We start from the raw sequence: 21,996 nt of genomic DNA on the forward strand, positions 1-21,996 counted from the left end.
CTGACAGCTCCAGTGGAAAGCCTACCTCACACCTACCTCTCTCACAAGGGGAATGTGTATTTCATTTATCAGGGTGAGCTGATCTGTGCCATGATGATCTCAGCTGGCTATCTATGCATCTCAACAGTATGGGTTATAACTACCTCTTCCATACTAACACATCCCTTAAATAAAGTTATGGCCTGTTTAATTCCTGTTTAATTCCTTTCCCCCAGCAATATAAAAATATTAAATGGTTGTGCGTTTTGCCATTGTCATTTGCCTTTTGACTGGAAAACTTCATCAAGATTTTCTTAAAATAAAATCTAGTATTTAAGGGTATTAACAAGGGAATTTCAGCAAGCCCCTTAAATCTGCAGGTCCAAACCACGTTGCCACATTGAATGAGACTGAGTTCTTTGTTGGTGTGGATCAGCTCTGCCACTAGCTCTGAAAAACAGACAGCCTGATGCATGTAGGCTTAGTGGTGAGAATTTATAAGTAGTTCCCATTAATCTTACATTTTAAATTAAATGTGAAAATGAAAGAAAAACTGAAGACACTTTTGCTTGTCTCCTATATGTTAAATGTTTGGCCCAGTTTCTCTTTTTTACTGAACTTTTCATGTTTTATTTAACTCATGTTTCAGGACGGGTGCAATTCATATCGGAGACCGAATCTTAGCAATAAATAGCAGCAGCCTGAAAGGAAAACCTTTGAGTGAAGCCATACATTTGTTACAGATGGCAGGAGAGACAGTCACCTTGAAAATCAAAAAGCAGACAGATGGTGAGTGTGTCAGGTATTTATACAGATTCCCTGTCTACACCATCAACAAAGGTTAAATACCTGTATCCATGAAAATGGCATTTGACTCTTAGTAAATGTATACATAGGAATGCAAGAGCAAACACACAGATACAAGAATGGTTAGAAAGAACACTTTCTAGAATGTAGGTGTTGTTGCAGACCTCAACCTGAAAATACTCCAAAAATGTGATGGAGTTGCACAAAGTGACCTCCTTTTTGCTTTATGACAGCAGTGTCACATACAAATTTTAAGAAGTAATTGTATGACTCATCTGGATTCCTGTGGTCAGTTTTGAACACTGCAGTTCATGAAATATGTGGGCGAACTGGAAAGGATGCAATGGCAACGAAAAGTTTTAAAAAGCAAATCGTATAAGGAACACCCCCCCCCCAAAAAAAACAGAGCATATTCAGCCTAGAAAAAAGAAAAGTTAGGGATGGGGTATATTGAGATTTTAACAGCAATCTTAGCAGTGGGAGCAGGGAAATCCAAAGGCAAAGGAACTGCCTTACCCAAAGCCCTACTGGGCTGGTACTAGCAGGGTAGAAGGAAGGCAGAAGCAGTGCTTTTCTTTTCTTTTTCCTCCTTTTCCATTGCCCCCCCACCTTAAAGTGATTCTAATGAAAATAAACTATGCCACCTCCACTTCTTCCCTTGTTCCAGGGGTGTGTCAGGGACACAGAAGCAAATGTCCAACGTGCTGGATGGATCATCCACCCAGTGCTTTGCCTTCCCCATGCCTTTTCCCGTTGGGTGAGGATGCGGGGCAGGTGAAGCTAAACCAGCCAGGTGCCTCCTTTGTGTGCTGGTGACTGTCCTAATTGGGGCAATGGATGGTATGCAAAGAGAAGGGATGGCGACTGCAAGAGCCAGCAATGTCCCTTCCCTTTGTGCACTGAACATTGCTCCAAGCAGGATGGCAAGTGGTGCATGAAGGAAGTGCTCATCCAAGTGCATTGCTCCTCTTCCCAGTTGGAATCCTCTGGTTATCTCTGATCATGGATCGGCGATAACAAGGGGCTTCCTCTGCCTGCCTTCTCCCCAAGCCTCTGGTAGCCTTCACCCCCCCCCCCCCCGTAGCCTCATGAAGGGAGTCCAAGCCTCCACAGGCCAGATTAGGTTCCCACGCCTGCTCCAAAAGAATGGCCACTGGCGCTGCAGTAAACATGTCTATGTTTTTCGTATATTTTTTGCCGGCAAATATTAGATCGTATCCATGATGACACAGTAACACAGACATACCCATATTACCCCCCAATGTTCAGTTCAGTATTTTAAATGTAGTGTATGAAAAGATGGTTGCATATACATATAAATATTCACGTGACCCTTTTAAAAGGCAAAACCAACAATGCCAGACTCACCAGCAGCAGTGCCCCCACGCCCAATTTGAGGGATTTTTCTTTGTCTTTCCTGAGTGAAACTGACAAGACCAGAAGCTGCTTGATCTGTCTGGTCCTGAATGGTATTTGGGGAAGCAGATAGAATTTGAAATATGGGAAAGGGCTCCCTTCTCCATTATGTATCTACAGAAACGACGATACTGATACTCCATCAGGCCTGTGGGCCAAGGATAGGAATAAGGAAGGAGTCACTTCCATTGCTCCATAGAAATGGTTATCTGTATACACCCTCTTTGTCTGAGCGTATTGTGGTCAGAATGCCCTTCCATGCAAATGAAGCTGCATATATATTTGATTTTACAACCAGTGTATAATACTTCTTCTTGCCATTTAATTCCTACCAGCGTCGAGCCCCAAGAGGTTTTCTGCCTCTGGTCTCCTAAATGAATTAAGTGATGCTGAAGATGATGCAGCCACCACACAGAAACCAGGCAAACTCTCAGAAATATACTCCACTACCGTTCCAAGCGTAGATAGTGCTGTGGAATCCTGGGATGGCTCTGGAATGGATAACAGCTATGGAAGTCAAGGTGGGGTAATGTATTTCACCTGGCATACCTAATATGGGAAACCGTTTAGGGGAAAGACCTTTGAAGCTGACTTTGCTATGCCCCGGAGGCAGTAGCCCCTCCAACTATATTGCATGCTTCTTCTTAAGATGGCCCACTTTAGCACACTGTGCTACCTCTTGCATTCAGCTAACCTTGGTCTTGCTCTTTCGTGACACTATGACAGGTTTTTACGCATATATCAATATGCTAACAGCTTTTTACTGGTGTTACTGTTGTTTGAATGGCGAGTCCATAGCTCATCCACAGTTAAATGGGTTTATCCTTCAAGCTTAGATTAATAAAAGATGCAGAACACATTGAAGGTGTTCATTAATTTGAACATCTGAGGCCCATTCATTGTGATTTTTAAGCTGACTATGGTAAAGATTTATTGTGAACTGCCAAAGGGGACCATAAAGAGATTATTCAGTGATGTGTTACCCTTTTGTTTCCCCTTCATCCCTTGATATTAAGTTGTCAGGGGGTATTCAGAATAATAACTGGTTTTAGGAAAGGTTTGAGGGAAAAGAAGAATGGATTTTCTTTTACCCCTGTGAAATTTCATGGTTACTTTATAGTATTTGATCATTATTTTAAGCATTGTCATTCAAGTATCAATGTAACTTTGAGACACAGAAGTGCTGGTTTTAAAAGTAACATCCTTGGTTGAAAAAAATTAGTAAAATGTTTTATCATTTCAGTTGGGATATCAAGCCACCGATTTGCACAATGACTATTACATAGCAAAGAGAGAGCTCATTGATCCAAAGAAAAATGTTTTCCTTCCATTAAACTCTACCCATTCCTTCAATTGTACTCTTGGACTCATTCACACAGCCAGCCAGTTCACACAATTGCAGGGTGATTAATAAGCCGTGCTGGTCGCGTGTCAGCTGGATTTACATAATTACCCTCCCCTGTGCGGCATATTGTGATGGCCAAACCCATCACTGGTGGGGGGTTGGGCTTAACAAAACACCCAGCAACCCTAAATCAGGCCATGGATTAACAAGCCACTCACCTTTGCCAGGTTTGGACATCACAACAAGCTGCACCAGTGAGAGTAATTATGTAAATCCAGCTGGCACATGACCGGTACACGCAAGGTGGTTAACAAGCTATCATGGCTTAATAACCACCTTGTGATCATACAAACCGGCCCAGTGACATTCTTCTCTGTGCAAGGAGATGCAGCCCATTCTTTGCCACATGATCATCTGAAGACACAAAACTGGGAACGAGACTGTGCATGGAGACACCCCAACAGCAGTTTCCCTGAGCAAAAAGAAGCACTTCTCCAGCCACCATGACCAAGGGAATTGCTGTGGATATATCCGTTTTCAGTCCAGTTCCACCTTTCTGTATCTCCACATGATTTTGAGCACCTGTATGGCAGGCTCTGAAGAGCTACAAAACCCATCTGTCCAGACTGAGGAAATGATAACATGGCAAATGAGATTCAATATAAGTGGAGAAAGAATGAATATTAAATGCAAATTTGGGCAAAAAAAAATCCTAACTTCACATACATGCAAATAGGAAATGAACTAGCTGTGACTATCCAGGAAAGGGGTCTTGTGGTTGTGGTGGAGTATTCAATTAAAACAGCTGGATGTGCGGTAGTGAAAATGACAAATTCCTTACTAGTGATTATTTCTAAAGTGACTGAAAATAAAACAGACATTATCATAATAGCTTTATTATAAATCTGTGGTGGAGTTGCATTTGAAATGCTGTGTTCTTGTGGTTGTCCCATCTCAGAAAGGATATCTTAGCACTGCAGAAGGTATGGAAAAGGGCAACCAAAAGGATCAAGTGGTTGGAGAAGTATCCCAAGGAATGGCTTCATTTGGAAAAAAAGACAAGATGGGACATGTCAGAAATTCATAAAATTATGAATGGTGTGGACAAAGTAGATTTTTCACCCTCTCATAATATTAGAACTTGGGGTCACCCAACTAAATTGATGGGTAGTATATTCGATAAAAAACAAAGAAAATGCTACTTCATACAGTAAATAGTAAACTTGCACAATTCAGTGTTACAAGATGTGGCCATGGCCATTAGCTTAGATGGCTTTAAAAGGGGATTAGACAAATTCATGTCCAATAATGGCTGTTAGCCACAATCACTCAAAGGAGGCAGTGAAGCTCTGCAGGGCAAACAATGGGGGAATTTCTGGATCAAATAGTAGGGATGGGCTGTTTCTTTCCTGCCTTTCTCGTGGCCTTCCAATAAGCTTCCAGTTGGTCACTGTAGGAATCAAGATGGTGGGATATATAGATCTTTCGTCTGATCCAGCAGTGCTCTTTTTATGATCTTGTGGAAATGGGCCACATTATTCACATGAAGAAGCAGGTAACTATATGAACTGACCTTCCTATTTACATCCGTTTATAAGTCTCTCTTTAGGGGAGTGGATAGGCAAATGTGGATCAGCTCCTCTTCCCAGCTAGTGTGAAATATTTTTTCCTTTCTGTACGAAGTAAAGAATTCTCTCTCCATTTTTGGCACCTAGGTAGACTTGGGCTCATCAGTTTCAATGACTATCTTTAATCTATTATGCATCTTGACATTGAAGCAACTGTCATTTTCTCTTTTACCTTGTTCTTTTGGAATCCATTCAATCCTATCCATTTAAGAAAGAAAGATGTCAAATTTTATTGTAGCTTTTCTCCTTCCATATCGTTAAAACAGGCTATAGAGGCAAAACAGGTTGCATTTCCTACCTTTGTTGCTTTATCTCAAGTTTGCTTCACCACAAATTACTTTGTCTCAAGTGTAAATAACGCCATTGCTTATTAAAGCAGTAGCAAAATGAAGCACCGTTTTTAATGCTGGATGTCTAATTTTATTTCAGGACAAATCCCTGATTGCTTGCAAATATATCTAGAGATTTCATTTTTATTAGATTTAGTGTAGTTAATCTTGCTTTTTAAAGCAGTTTTACAGCTTGAAATTTACAAATACACAATATTGTTTTATATTTAATTTTAAAGGGTAGTGATTTGGTTTCTTTTGATTTGTGTGCCAGAACTCACTGTTCTGCTGTCATTCCATGTCGCTTCTGATGAAGGGAAGTCTCAGCATGCAGCTATCATTTAGTTTGTGTGACAGTAAACAGCACATGAATCACATACAACTCCCTGTAGGCCCATTTGTTCACCTATCTGAAAAACTAATTAAATATTGAACTGTGAATATTTTCTAAAATGAAAATAGTTGTAGCCTGTAAGATCCCAAGGAATGCTCAGCAAACCATCAATGCTGGCAGTAGACATCATGGCTCAGGTCAGTAGAACTGCAGCATGCTGGCCAGAATAATAGAAAAGAAATGAAAATCAATAGTACAAGTATAAGGTCATGCATTGGAGGATGGGACAGGGCAAGCTATAAGCATTTTTATTATTGCCCCCTGCCCTGGTGACTCATCAGCTGGAAAAGGCAGAAGAGGGATGAGATTGTAGAGTATTGATTGGTCACAAGATAACTATGAGCCACTAATGTGATGTGGCTGCAAATAGAGTGTATTTAATTCCTGGATGCCATAGACAAGTAGGGTTAGGGAAGTATTAGTACCCTTGTACAAGGAATTGAGATCATATTTGTGTCTAGTTCTGGTTACCCATATTCAGGAATGCTAGATTTAAGTTGTTATAGATGAAGAAGAAAAGGAGCAATTACAATTACAATAAATAACAAAGAATCTTTTGACACCTAAAAGGCCAACAAATGGTGGCATACATGTTCATGACTAGAATCTTTCTGATTATATGTGTAACTATATGCCGGTGTGGTGTAGTGATTAAACTGAGACTTGGGAGATCCAGGTTCTAGTCCCCACTCAGCCAAGAAGCTCACTGGGTTACTTTGGGCCAGTCACTGACTCTCAGCCTAACCTACCTCACAGGGTTGTTGTGAGGATACAATGGAAAGGAGAAGAAGGACCATGTAAGCTGCCTTGGATTCCTTGCAAGAGGAAAAAAGGCAGGATATAAATGTAATAATAATGATGCTGCTGATAATAATAGGCTCTGAACATAATAGTTTGAGAGCCCATACTTTTATATAAGATGAAGTTCCCTTTCTCAGCTTATTGTTTCCATTTCAGTTTAGAGTACTGGCTGATTTTTGTTGAACCTTCAGCTTAATCCAAGTTCAGTCCTTGTCTCTTGGATTTCCAACCTGTGTAATGAAGATCAATTTAGTACTTGCTAAAGGTGATAACTTGATAAAGGCATTAAGAAGAATGTTATCAGTAGGGCAAGTACAGCATAGAAAGAAGTGCTGTAAGTTCTTCTGGTTACCTTACCATGATTTGAGTCCAACAATGGATAGCCCCATACATTGCCATGTAATCTAGATTTTTACCAAACTCCCAATTCTGCAGTCTACTCTGCTTTCCAGGATCCACATCCCAACTCTCTCCTGTTCAGTGGGTAAGTAGAGAGATTCACAGAACCCATGCAAGAGTCTGTGGATTGTGGTGAATGGCTACTAAAAATTTTAGCAGAAATGCTATTCTCTTCCCCTCATACCTGCTCTCTTTCCTGGCAAAATGGCCTGCCCATTTGGTTGCCCTAAGCATTGACATGAAAGACAGGAGCAGAGTTGCCCCTTCCTCTCACTGTTGCTTGCAGTTGTTCTTGCTCAAGGTCTCAAAAAGAGAGAAAGGGGTCCCCAGTTGAAGTGAATTATTCTGGGAGAGTTCCATTGGTTGCAGTGTTCCAGCAGGTGCCTCGTGTCCCCACATTTCTCCAGTGCAGTTTGAGAAAATACAGTACTGCTATGTTCATATTTTGCCACATTCCATTGTAGCTCCACCTTAGCAATGCTGAAAGCATTAAAAGCATACCTGCAGGGCTGTTTTTAATGGAATTGGCTGTCCAGCAAATACATATCTGACCCCTACAATCCACAGCTACTATTAACTTCAACTTGCACTGGTCTCTTACCTTCCACAATTTATTTATTTATTTATTTATTTCATTTCTATACTGCCCAATAGCCAAAGCTCTCTGGGCGGTTCACAAAAATTAAAACCAAACAGCACACAATAAAACAATTTAAAATATATAGAACATTAAAACCTATATATAACAATATAACAATGCAACCACAATAAAACCTAGCAGCAGTGCAGGAGTTTAAAATACAGATTTAAAACAGCAAAGCTAAAAGTTCAGAAAGCTAAAATGCTAAAATGCCTGGGAGAATAAAAAGGTCTTCACCTGGCACCGAAAGGAATACAATGTAGGTGCCAGGCGAACCTCTCTAGGAAGCTCATTCCAGAGCCAGGGTGCCCCAGCAGAAAAAGCCCTCCTCCTAGTAGCCACCTGCCTCACTTCCTTTGGCAGGGGCTCATGGAGGAGGGCTGCTGACGATGATCTTAAGGTCCGGGCAGGCACATATGGGAGGAGGCGATCCTTCAGGTAACCTGGCCCCAAGCCATTAAGGGCTTTGTATGTTAACACCAGCACTTTGAATCGGGCCCGGAAATGGACTGGCAGCCAGTGCAGCTGGAAAAGAACTGGCGTAATAAGAGCTCTAGGCCAGTCCCTGTTAACAATCTTGCTGCCCTGTTTTGGACCAGCTGAAGTTTCCGGACCGTTTTCAAAGGCAGCCCCACGTATAACAGTATGGGCATTGCAGTAATCCAGACGAGAAGTTATCAGAGCATGGATCACTGTAGCTAGGCTATCTCTGTCCAGATAAGGGCGTAGTTGGTATACCAGCCTAAGCTGATAAAAAGTGCTCCATGCCACTGAGTTCACCTGTGCCTCAAGTGACGGTTCTGGATCCAAGAGCACCCCCAAACTACGAACCTGATCCTTTAGGGGGAGTGCAACCCCCTCCAGAACAGGTTGAATATCACCTAGCCGGGCAGACGAACCACCCACTAACAGTACCTCCATCTTGTCTGGATTGAGTTTCAGTTTATTGGCCCTCATCCAGTCCATTACCGTGCCCAGGCCTTGATTCAGAACAGCCACTGCCTCACCTGGATTTGATGAGAAAGAGAGGTAGAGCTGGTTGTCATCCGCATATTGATGGCACCTCAGCCCACACCTCCAGATAACCTCCCCCAGCGGTTTCATGTAGATGTTAAACAGCATAGGGGATAAAACAGAGCCCTGTGGAACCCCGTGGCACAATTGCCATGGCACAGAGCAATAATCCCCCAGCACCACCTTCTGGAATTGGCCATCCAAGTAGGAGCGGAACCACTGTAATGCAGTGCCTCCAACTCCCAACCCAGACAACCTATCCAGAAGGATACCATGGTTGATGGTATCGAAAGCCGCTGAGAGGTCCAGAAGAATCAACAGGGTCGCACTCCCCCTGTCCCTCTCCCAGCAGAGATCATCCCACAGGGTGACCAAGGCAGTTTCCGTTCCAAAACCAGGCCTGAAGCCTGATTGAAATGGATCTAGATAATCCATTTCACAATGCATATAGAATGATTGCAGACTAATCAGCACAACAGGATATATTCTTGTAGTACGAGAACCTTGGGCCAGTCACAGACTCTCAGCCCAACGTACCTCACAGGGTTGTTGTGAGGATAAAATGGAGAGGAGGAGGATCATGTAAACTGCCTTCGGTTTCTTAGGGAGGAAAAAAAGGCGGGATATAAACGTAATAAATAAATAAGGCACTTGCATTTTTCATTTGCCAATAATATGCTAATGCACCAAACTAGTAATGTGATAAGTTACCATGCAGGTGTACCCTAAGTTTCAAAACTCAATCTTTTTGCCAAGTAATTGTAAAATGACAATAATTTTCTCAGTTACCTCAGATACCTATTCCAAAAGCAAATCAGTAGAAGCAGGTAATAACAGCTGTCATCCGGAGCATCCGGAGCATCCACTATAAATGTCATAAGTTGTGTTTTCAGATGCTCTAGCATGCAGTTCTTGCTTTTAGCTACATTGCGCTGAGAATATCAGGTCCCATTAATCCAGAGCATTTTGATTCTGCATCAGCTGTAAACAATAGAACTTGAAAGTAATCATTTCAAAGTGCACTGATGTTCTCAATTGTATATAACATCGCTCTTAGAGCCTACGACTTACAGAAGTGAAAGTGACCAGCAGAGATATTAAAATGGGTACAGAGGAAAACAAATTTTGAGTGTGTGCCTTACTAGTTCCATGGAGACTTTATATGTGATTTTTAGTTAATTTCCATGAATCTTTTAATTTGCATAATTGAAAGCACAGTTTAGATAGATTAATACCCTAATCATGGCTTATACCAATAAGAATTTTCACCAGTTGGGAATGCAAGGTGAGGTATATACTTGAGGCTCAGTGAATAACATAATTGGTCCTAGGGGTCAAATAAGTGCTGTGTCATTGACTTAGTTCTGGGCTACTCTGACAGCCTACATCTATAAAATGGAGAAAATAGCGGCTTAAATCACGTAGTTCTTAGAAGAGCAAGTAAAAGACTTTAAGGCTGCAGTCCTATACACACGTACTTGGGAGCAAGTTCCATTACATTCTATGTGGCTTACTTCCAAGTAGACATGTAAAGGTTTGTACTGTAAAACACGTGATATTGGATCACAGGCTATTCTGTGAATGGAAGGGCTCCTGCCATTCACAGAAGGCACCCGGATCCAGCAGCCCACTGAAGGAAGTGGGCAGGGAGACAATCTTTGCCAATTCCCCCTGCAGCCCTCTGGGCCACCTCTCCTGCTGCTCCAGGGGATCCCCAGCCCTCCAGAGCAACTTTTCAGGAGGCAGAGAGGGAAGGAGGAATTGTAAAGATTGCCTCCTGCCTCTTTCTCTAGTGTGAGCAGAACTCTGCTAAGCGCTACTCTGGATCCAGCCCATTGCATAGGGGAAGTACTACATAGCTTTATTATTTTAAAACATCAGCAGTTGTAAATATATGATTGATATTTTAGGTCCCAATTATCAGACTTCAGGATACAGCTTCAATACCTTTGAATGGAGGAGTCCAAAACAAAGGGGCAGTTTGTCCCCTCCCAGCCGGCCCCGCACCAACCCCTTCCATGATACAGGGCTAAGTGATGATGAATGGGATAAACCGGTAGCAAGCAGGTAAGTTCTCTGCCAGATACCCATTTTAAGTTTGCATCGGCAGCAAAGCTCTTTGTTGATATACCTCCTATCTCGGCTCAAAATATTCAGTTGCCCAACTTGTCCTCTAACTACTAAGACATTTCATGTTTACAGTTTATGCTGCATGAGATTTATTAAGTTAGGTTAGTGACATCCATGAAAGGTTATGATGCTGAAGGCAAGACATGTGCACTTGGTGAATTTATGTGCATGAAAGGATAGGCCATTGACTCTTGATATTAATGAAAAAATTAAGATGAAAACCGTGTGTGTCCCCTCCTTTGGATTTGATAGGATGTGATCCCTTCCCTAATACAGCTTCATCCACATCACCTGCATCTCGCTTAGGGCTGATTTTTCATTATCTGTATGGTGCAGTTACAGTTTCCACATGGTTGGTAGCCATGATGTCCTGGTAGCTTTTGAAGAAAGAAGACCACATGTGACAAGCGGATGGTGTGCCTGCTTCAAGCACCAGGGCTGTACCTCCCTCAGGCCCCTCCCTTCTCAATTGTTATTGGTGACAGTGCAGTTCTTTAGAGCAACTATTTCCCCAGTATTCCCATTACCATCCCAGAAGCATCTCTAATCCTGAAGAAATTCCCACACTTTAGAGAACTCTGGTCAAGACAACTTGTGTCTAACCAAGACAAAATATATTCATCCCTTGCCTCCTTATTTTGCACAGCAAGCAAAAGGTCTGGTGGACTCTTGACCCAGAGCACACATAATAGGAGCAGATGCATATCTTTAAATGCAGATCAGCCTCATTCATGTTTAAAGTGGGGGGGGGATGCAATTAAAGGGCCAGAGGGGCACATGACTGGGAGTGCTGAGCCCTCTTCTCTGCCGGACACTTTTCATCCTTGTATTGCCCCTGCAGTAGGCTTCAAACTCTTAATTTAGAGGTGCCAAGATAGTGATAAATCAGATCCAGGTTTACTTACAAGGAGATACTTTATTGAGTACAATCAGCACACAGGCGTACCCAGTGGTTGGATCAGACAGCTTCTCTGAACCCAGAGCCATGGGGTAAAATGGGTCTTATACCATACATGTTAGCAGTGAAGCAGCATGACAATAGCAAGGGTTAATTAGATCCATCTACCACTTTCCCATCATAGACTAGCAGTGCTTGTTCAGAAGGGAAACAGTCAGAGCTTTCCCACTACAGTTTGCTTTAAAGCAAACAAGCATTTCCCAGGCGCATCCTCATAAGACCATCCAGTTCATTAGTCTGGAATGCGCTTGCGGCCACACCACTGGCCTTATCACTCTTTGACTCATCCTGGTAAATCAAGAGGCCTGTTAGGGAAAAGAGCCTGCCAACTGAACCAAAGTCAGAGAGCATTATGAATCTAAGCCCCTCTAAAACTACTAACAGTTTGGTTCAGGTCTGGGGCCTTACAATCCTGCATCCCCTTCCACCAGAATAGTCCCTAACTAGGAAGTAAGCCTAGCTGAGGAAAAAAGCACTAAAGGGGGGCAGGGGTGGGGGGAGAAAGAGAGTTCAGCACTCTCCATCTATGCATCCTTTTGGCCCTTTAAACTGTACCCCATTCCCTGGTTTACATGTGAATGGGGCAGACCCACTTTGAAGGACATGGGGTGTGTCACTGTCACATATAGTTTGGTCTAAATAACAGAACTTCTGTGCTCTACTTTCCACTTCGCAATGCTTTCCAGAATCTACTGACTCTTCTGGCCCCTGGATGAGTTTTTCTATAACTTTTAGGCAGACACTGTTATGACTAGTTTCTCCATGGACATCCAGTCTGATCAAGAACCTCAGAAGCCTCATGGAAATGTTGATAGTGATTACAGCTTAGCTGAAGAATCTCTCTGCACAATTAAAAAAAACAAAATACACTGCTTCTGACTGTTATCTCCAGTGTCCCCATGGGAAGCAACGTACTGCACTGTTTGTATCACATTGGCATCATGAATTCATGATAAGTCTAAAGAAAAGTTCCTAGTTGGTCTCTGCTGGTAATGAAGATGCTCTATGGTAATTGAATCTGATCCAAATTCTTTGTAAGTAACACTAAACCAAGGCTGCCAGACATCTGTTCCTCCAGTTGATTCCAAAGCTCTCGCCAACTTATTTTCAGAGTTAGTGATTTTCATAGATAGGGACACAAAAATGGATGCCAATTATGGTGAGCCTGCAGACAGGTGTTGTGCATGGCTTCTGAGATTTCCAAGCAGCTCTAGACTCTTTCTTTGGTTTCTTCTTGACTTGGGGAACTCTGAGATGCTGCCTTATTCTGTTAGACAGAAAGTTAACTAAGATGAGTAGTTGACAGGAAGCAAAGCAGAGGCTTAATAGGGAATCAGCAGGACTTGAATTGGGTCCGACCACTCTTGTATTTAGTTGCTCCCTGAATGTCAGTCATGGAGTCAGAATAGGCAGAAGGAGGAAATGGGCAAGAAGTCTTCTCAGGTGCTGATGCTAAGAAACAGTGAAATCAGCCAAACAGCCAAGCACTTTCTCACACAGTGATGAGCCTTCAGTATTTCTGTCCCCTCCCTGCCTCATCTCTCAAAAACAACCAGCATCCACACTCCAGTTAAAGTCAGCATGCTAATCCAGCAGTTGACTACTACTTGTGTCAGGAAAATCTAGGCCAGGGGTAGGCAACTTGGCACGTTCCAGGTGTTTTTGACTACAACACCCATCATGAGTTGTAGTCAATTGTCTGGCAGCTGTCAAGGCAGCCACCATGGCCACTAGAAAGGCATTATGGGAGTGATAGTCAAAACATCTGGAGGATTACCTATCCCTGTACAAACAAAGGAATCTAAACAAAGGACAGGGCTACCCCATGCCCCCCAAAGCAATAGAGAAGTGAAAGAAGCCTTTTGACTACCAAGCTGAGGGCAACAACAAATCATTTCCTTCCTCAGAATGCTTCAAGGAGGACAAGCTGCCCTGATAAATGTCTTCCTTGCCACGCAAAGAAAACTTTGTCAGTACTTGCAATTAAAGCCGGAGTTCACAGGATCATTAGGATTTATTTTTACTTTGTTTATTTAAAAATATTTCTATATCACCTGCTATGTACAACATAATCCAGGTGGTTTACAATGATAAACCTGCAATACAATGATAAAGTTTATCTAAAAGAATCAACTATATAATAAAACTAATGGCCATGAATTTTTAAAAAATCAAAGGACAGGTGCCATAGATCAACAAATGTCAAGGCAAATAAAAGCATTTTAAACATGTGCCTGAACTGTAACAGTGTCAACACATGCTTTATTTCTGGGGGAAGGACATTCCAGAGAGTGGGTGCCACCACAGAAACGGCCCTCTTCCTCACTGTCATCAGATGGAACAACTGCAGCATGTGGTACAGCCAGCAGGCAACAACACCAAGCCTCTGATGGTGATCATAGTGGTTAGACAGTTCTAACTATATATTGCACCTGCAACAGTTTCATATCTCCAAAGTCTGTGCTTCCTTGTCCTCGGATGAGGAGTGCTAAATGACCAAGATACCCTCAGGAAACATCCATAAGATGCTAGCTCAGAAATGGCCTTGTAGGCCCCTTCCAACCCTACTATTCTATGAAAAACCCGTGATGCACTTTAGTCATTCTTTCAAAGTGCATTTAAGGTCAGATTAGATTAGATTAGCCAATGTGTGGGTCTCAGTGAATAGTCTGGGAACATCAGCTGCTGTAACAATACTGAAGCTAGGAAGGTATGGACCTGAGTAGCAATCTGAGTAGGAGACTATTAGCAACCCATATAGGAGCAGGATATACATATAAGAATGTTTTTAAAGGTTTATTCAAGTATTTATTTATTACATTTCCATACCGCCCAACAGCCGAGGCTCCCTGGGCAGTTCGGAACAATTAAAGCCATAAAATACAACATGATAAAACATAATATAAAATGTAAAAGTAGCAAGTAAAACCAAAGGAAAACCCGACAGCAGTTACAACCCAGGGAAAGCCTGGGTGAAAAAGTGTGTTTTTAGGAGGTGTTTGAAAGATACCACATTGTCTGCCTCCCAAACTGCACAGGGGAGGGTTTTCCAGAGGGTGGGTGCCACTACAGGGAAAGCCTGCTGTCGGGATCTTCATGGTGACATTCTGTTTGTTTTGGAATGACCAGCAAGGCCAAGGCCTCCTCAGATTATCTTAAATGTCACCTGGATATATATAATGTGTGTTAGTGGTTGTGAGAAATCATCCGATTAATTCATGGGGGCTGGCTGTTAGAATATAGCACAGAAATAAGGTTCTGATTAATACTTCCATAAATATGGATTAAAGGAATGGGGGGAAATTGCCCTTTTTAACCATACAAACAGTTGGTGACTAATTCTGCATTATGTGATTTTGAGAACACGCCTTAAATGTGGATTGGCAATTCCTGTTGCATTACTGTAAGGATTGAAGATGCAGGATTTCTTCCGTGTTAATTAACATGAACGATTGATCTTACATCTTCCCTTACTCTCACAAACGTGCCTGCACTTGTCACTTCACAATTGGTAGAAGCTGCTAAGCATGAACTAGCTATGAAGATGGCTGCAATAAATGCCCACCAGGAAAAAGGGATTGGCTGAGAGGACCAGAACTGCTTTTTGGAGAGCTTATAATGAATGGTGCATTAGTGTTTGTGGGAAGTTTTTAGTCCTTTTATATTTCATGCTTCTATAATGGAGGGCACTATTAATTGTTGGAGCCATCTCCTTAAAAAATGCAAATATTTTACCCCTGATCACATTCCTACATGTATATTTCAGTGCAAAGGTTTTCAAAAATAAATGAAAGTTTCAGTAAAGCTCACTGACAGGCCTCTTGTAAATTCTGCTGCCAGTTAATCCACAACCCCCTGCATCAGCAATTGTTCTCATGTTCATGCTCCACAGCCACAGCCCTCCTTGGCTTGCTCTCCTTCTGCCCACACCTATCCTTTAACACAAGGGTGCAGAGCCTCAGGCCTGGGGGCCAGATCTAGCCCCCTGGGGTCCCAGTCTGGTTCTCCTTGGGTTCCCCAGATGGCCATGCCCCTTCTCCTGGCCCCACCCCTTTTCCCCAACCACAAATTGTTTGGTGGTTTCCTGATTTTTATGCGGTTTCCCCCCATTTTAAAACATTGAAATGTTTCTCCTAAAGTTTATTTACTGGCAGTAAGAGCTTTAAGCTAAAATATGCTGGTATCGTTCGTCCCACCCCCTTGCCTTCAGCTCCACCCACCACTAGCATGCAGCCCTCAAAACCTTCCCCAAAATGGAATTCAGCCCACAGGCGTTAAAGAGGTTCTGCACCCCTGCGTCAACGGCCCAGCATTGTTGTGTTAACAAGCCATTCCTGTGACGTTCACTGCTGTGTTGCCTTTGCATTTAAGCAAACCTCTCTCTATGAATCCAGCTTCACAGGTGCCCCTGAGGCTGACCAGGAGGAAAATTTCTGGTCTCAAGCACTGGAGGACTTGGAGACCTGTGGACAGTCAGGAATTCTGAGGGAATTAGAGGTAGAAGCAATCTTAATCCTGTCATAATATACCAATTTCTTTTTCAATTAACATTCATATTTTTTTCTGGGTTTGTGTTTTCCTCCTTTTTTTTTCTAAGTTTGCATTAATCTCACAAATTCATTTTAAAGCTTTAACCCCCTTTCCACAGGACAAGGCTGACAGGCGTCTGTGTTTCAGAAACATGACTCTCTTGGTACCTACCCTTTATGTTTATATTTTTTGCTTGTGCAGCTGCCTTCCCTGACCCCCTAATCAAGTTATTTTCTTTCATGGAACTGCTGCTGAAATGATACAAATGTGTGTGCTCAAAAGCTTCTCCTGTGCTACTGCGGGCTGCACCTGTTTGCAGGCTTATTTTGCCTTAGCAGCAGCACAGCCATTCTCTTCCAGCTGCTTTTACAAAAGTTTTTCTTGGCATGTTTCTCTTGCAATAGAATTGAATCTGAATTAAGGAGAACATAAACGAAAACCAACATCTGTACATTTTAAAAATTGGATTCACCTGGTGAACCAAGATAACTGCCACAGATTTGTATATGCGGTTACTTTTTCTCATTGCATCCTGATGTTAATTGCAGTTACGAACTCCACATTAACTTCACACTGGGCGGTTTCCTTTCAAAGCAGAGTAACTAGACATCTCTCTTGCCTAAAGTTGCCTGTATGCACCTTAATAATAGCAAAAATGAATATACTTACAGTTTTAATGCCTCAGAAGGGTGAGCCTTCAAGAATTTTCTTTTATGTTCTTTTAAATTCCCTGCATTGCAAAACTGGCAGAGTATCGTTTTCATTTTTATGTCACGTTGAAGTCCCTGAGCAACCACAAGGAATGTGAATGGCATAACTGGGTAAAACCCGTGCAGCTCACGTTGACTGCATAGCCTCAGATTTATGGCTTCCACATTGCATGTCTGTTTACTTTTATGTGGATCTGATGTATATTTAATTGCCATTCAGAGGAACTTAGGAAAGCAATGTCATGTCAGTTTGGTTTAGTTCTGTCTAAGGCATGGTACCTCAGGCTTCTCTCATGGATTTCCTTCTTGAGCTCAGCACAGCAAATGGATATGGAAATAGATAACAAGAATGAACGTTTCAGTAGGTTGGTAATTCTTCAATTTAAGGATGACATTTTTTTAAAGTGAAAAATTAATTGGGCATACACTGGTCTCATTACGCTTAGCTGTCTTGTCAGCACCTCTGTGAGCAGGAAGCAACTGTGCAAATTACATTGTGGAAATAGAACACTTGTTTCCCGTCAATCTAACCTTCCTTGTACCCTGCTCAAAGTACACTTTTCTTTAATAGATATATTCTTATTTTAATTTCACAAGAATTAGGAAATAAATGTTTGAATGCTACAAGTCAAGAACTAAAAACAGAAGCTACACCAATTCACAGTAAAAAAAGAAGTTAAAATCCCAAAGTGGCTTGTTTGTATATTTCATTCCAAACAACAGGAAGTGGTGGAAATAAGCACTCTTTGTCATGCATATATTAGGAAGCTGCCTTATGCCAAGTCCATCTAGCTCAGTATTGTCTGCAAGTAGACTCTGCGTTGATTAGCAACAGCTTTCCAGGGTTTCAGACAGGGGACTGGATCTAGATTCAGGCATACCCAAAGCAGACCCATTGAAATCAGTATGACTTCAGTTAGTCATGGCTAACTCAAGTCCCATTGATTTAAATGGATCTACTCTGAGTAGGTCTAAATCTGTCTCTAACCCAGGCTATCTTTTCTAGCCTTACCTGGAATACTGGGGATTGCATGTGGGACTTTCTTACATGTGGCCAACTACTAAGTGATGGCTCTTCCCCATACATTGACTAATCTTCATGGAAAACAAACCTATATTCCAAAAGAGGAGGTAGCTTCCTTCATTCTAACTTCCTCCCTTCTCTGAGTGTGTTTTCCAATTTGGGGCTTGAGCGTTTGTACTTAACAGGTTCAACATTGGCCTTTTAGTACAGATGGAAGCAAATAAACCACCACAATTATGGGGTGCTTTCAATAATTAGTGTGCAGTGAAGAAAGTGGATTAATGGACATAGCTGTCTTTTGTTTTCAGTGGTGTTGTCACATAATGTAGATGTGTTAAATTCCCAACGATTTTCATTAGCTGCCATGGCTTTTTCCACTTTTCCAATATGGAGTTCGGTTGTTCTGTTTTTTCCCCACTTTTAAGTCTTTTTTTTCCTGTCAGGAGGGACATTAATATTACCAGTTCTCCAGCTAAGCCACAAGCCTGTTGTTGGCATTAACAATTCTGCAGTATGTCATGGAAAGGAAAACTCACATTTCAGGATATCATATTTTATTAACCTATTGTGAGCTGTTCCACTAGTTATGGCCACTTATTAATGATAAAAGTCTCTGTTTTAAGAGAAAGGCATATTATTTCTGGAAGTAAAACTAGCCAGGAGAACAGGGTTCACTCAACAGAAGATGTAAGGCTAAAACTTCAAGTTATATGCAGACTCATGTAATATATAGCATTTAGCGGTCTTGTTACCTGTTTGTTTCATGAGGCAAGTTGTTACATTATTGTTCTACTAAAGCGTCTCCCCATCCCCCACCCCTGCTCACTTTTCATCAAAACTATAGTTGTCCTCTACACTACTGGGCATGTTCTGATATTGTCCTGTCATAGTCAAAGATGCTACTGCTCCAAGAGATGCACATCTTTGCTGACTTGCATTTTTCACATCAAATCTTTAAAAATGCCACTGTAGTAAACACTTTCATTATATTTCAGGCTAAACTAATTCTGTAGATGCTAAATGTTTTTGAAGAACTCCTTATATAAAAGCCTTTGGATTCGTCAGCAAAGATTTCTTCAGTTCACTTTGATCCTTCTGACTAACGTAACAGCTGTGGACTAACGTTGCAGCTCAGGATTTATAGGGCTTTAATATTTCCTTGGCAGTTTAGATGAAAATGCCATCTGATAACCTTTTGTCCAGTCAAACTGTCCATCTACCCTCCGGCCATTTGCTGTGCTCTGAAATGACTGTGTTTTGGCAAAAGAATAGAGGACGCTGCCTTTTCTTATGAACTAATCTTCTGTTTTTACTGTTACATATTATAAAAAAGCTGTTTATTAATGCTGCAGGCAACAATTATGTCAGGGAGTACAATGAGTTTGAACCATGACAACCCACAGCATCGTGGCCATCTGGGAAGACAAGCCAGTTTTCAAGAAAGAAGCACTTCAAGGCCACATTACAGCCAGACTGCCCGTAGTAACACGCTGCCTTCAGATGTAGGGAGAAAGTCTGTAGCTCTGCGGAAAATGAAGCAAGAGATGAAAGAAATTATGTCACCAACTCCTGTGGAGTTACACAAGGTGTGTGCACCTCTTGATCTGAAGCTTTGCCATAGCATGAAGAAGCTTCCTCAAATGGTTCAAAAATTAAATGCTGGCGTTGTTTATGGCCTTGTTTGTAAGCCCTCTGAAGATGTATTCTTACTCAGTGAGGAAATGTAGTCAGATTCCTGTCTGCTCTTTGCACACTAGTCACTAGCCAATGTTCTTTTGCAATGCATCTCTGCCATAATTTGAACTGATACACAGTGACCATTCACCAATCCAAAATGTGTTTGAAAGAAAACAAGTTTGATTTCCAGCAAAGTCTGCTCATTACAAAGGCAAGGATCTTTGGTTTTTCTGCAGTGTTTTTTCCAAGATTTTATTGTCTTCCATTTTAAGGTAACAGTCGAGATATTCTTTTTTCTTAATGGATTATTAGCAAGTGCCTGTTTGTTGCAGAATGAAGAACAAATTTCTGTCAATTAAAATAATTTATTTTGAGTGAGGCAAAGCAGTATCACTGGAAAAGACCCTGATGCTGGGAAAGATTGAAGGCAAAAGGAGAAGGGGACAGCAGAGGATGAGATGGCTAGATAGCATCACCGATACAATAAATATGAACTTGAGCACGCTCCGGGAGAGAGCGCAGGACAGGAAGGCCTGGCGTGCTATGGTCCATGGGGTCACGAAGAGTCGGAGACAACTTAACGACTGAACAAAGCAGTATCAGCATATGCACACTGAGCCTTTTATTGATACATGCCTGTTGCACAATGATGGCATGGAGTTGTTTTCAAAAAAACAGCAACACAAAAGGTTCAAATATTTCTTGCTTGATACATACTCTTAAGAGTAGAAAATGGAGAGAAAAGAGGGGAGTTTGTGACATACAGTAAAGGGGATGGTGTGTAAAGTATAAGTTTCATCAGCTACATTAAAAGTAGAATAAAAAGAAAAGGAGTAAGAAGGGAATAACCTTTTGGGAAGGGGAGCTAGTGGAGGAGTGAGGCTGATGGCATTTTTTTCCTCAACAAAAGCAGGGTAGGCAACCTTTTTGCCCCAGAGTGTCACATGCAGTAATGGGTGGTGGGTTGAGGACCACATGCCACCAGTGGGCTTGGCCAAAGGCAGCAGGCCCTGGGTTGGGGTGGGAGTGACCAGGGCTAATATCCCCCATTCTCTCATGCATGCATGCGCGCGCGCGCACACACACACACACACACACACACACACACGATTCTCCACTCCCACTGTCAGTCTCTCCTCACCACCACCATGCATCTCTACACGCAAGAATGGGAGGTTAAAACCTCCCCGCCATGTATGCTGAGATCCAGTTTTGCCTCCTCACTGCTCAGCTACTTGGTCTTGGGAACAGCTAAAGAGCATGCCCATCAGTGCACTGCTCAGCTTTTCCCAGCATCCATCAGCCCTCCTTAGAAAGCTCATCTTGCTAGCTTCCTTTCTTGATAGGCACAATTCTTACTTTTTTTAAAGAGTTCCATGTGTAGACTTGGGCAAAACTGAAGGGTAGATTTCTTCATTTTGTTTCGAAGGATTTCTACTTTTTTAGTGGCAATCCTCAAAGCGGCTTACAAACTAAGAATGAACAATATTAAAACAGACTAAAGCATTGTACATCAAATTAATAGCACTGGAAGAAAAAAAATATTTTACACTCAGAATATCTGGGAGAGTAGGGAAGCACCCACAGGCTTTTTATTCTTGAGAATGGCATAGCCTATAACTCTACAGAAATATTGCTTGGAGCGGTATTTTTTAGATATTTCTGCTAATGTCCAGTTTAGAATAACCTGAAGAAATATCTCCTGCATAATCAAAGCTCATATTCAATTACATTTGATTCCAAATCTTCAGAGTCTGGAAAAGGGGAAGGAGGGTTTCTTTCTGTAGCACACTGTTTCCTCACAAGTGACAAGAGTATGCTCCAGCATGCTGCTTCAGCGAATCTAATCCCCACGCTCCATGCATGCAGGATAAAATGTCAAAATAAAAGACCTGCGCCATTCAAAATAAGACTAAAATGCTTCTATATCAGTGTAACTCTGGCCTCTAAAATCCAACAATGTTTTAAAACACTTCTAGAAGGTAATCAGGCATGTGTCTAAGGTAAGAAGGCAGCAACCAAGAATGTCTGTTTATGGGCCCTAGTCATGGAGGATATAGTTAGGAGAATGCTCATGGTTAGCTATAACACCACACGGGCAAGGAAGCACTCACCAAGATAAATGCTCTTCACTTAAGGGATGTGTGTATTTTTACCATTTTCCCCTCTAACAAGAGGAAAAATCTCTCAGTTACTAGACAATTTGGCTTTTATG

The 21,996-nt window shown here is 41.9% G+C and overlaps 1 protein-coding gene across 5 annotated transcripts in view; it reads left to right on the forward strand.

Annotated features, from left to right (window-relative positions):
• GRIP1 (glutamate receptor interacting protein 1) overlaps positions 1 to 21,996 on the forward strand; it is a 492,217-nt gene that overhangs the window by 466,237 nt on the left and 3,984 nt on the right. For 4 of the 5 annotated variants that reach the window (XM_084810562.1, XM_084810561.1, XM_084810564.1 and 1 more), the window contains exons 18-22: positions 629 to 768; positions 2,538 to 2,723; positions 10,663 to 10,819; positions 16,235 to 16,337; positions 19,457 to 19,690. In XM_084810562.1, the coding sequence (XP_084666688.1) occupies positions 629 to 768; positions 2,538 to 2,723; positions 10,663 to 10,819; positions 16,235 to 16,337; positions 19,457 to 19,690 (820 nt within the window). The remainder of the gene's footprint in view (positions 1 to 628; positions 769 to 2,537; positions 2,724 to 10,662; positions 10,820 to 16,234; positions 16,338 to 19,456; positions 19,691 to 21,996) is intronic. The other variant, XM_084810565.1, reaches the window with a different exon arrangement.

The sequence above is a fragment of the Heloderma suspectum genome, chromosome 7, assembly GCF_057233095.1.
Source record: "Heloderma suspectum isolate Gila_16-S chromosome 7, 16-S_ref, whole genome shotgun sequence".
NCBI lineage: Eukaryota > Metazoa > Chordata > Lepidosauria > Squamata > Helodermatidae > Heloderma > Heloderma suspectum.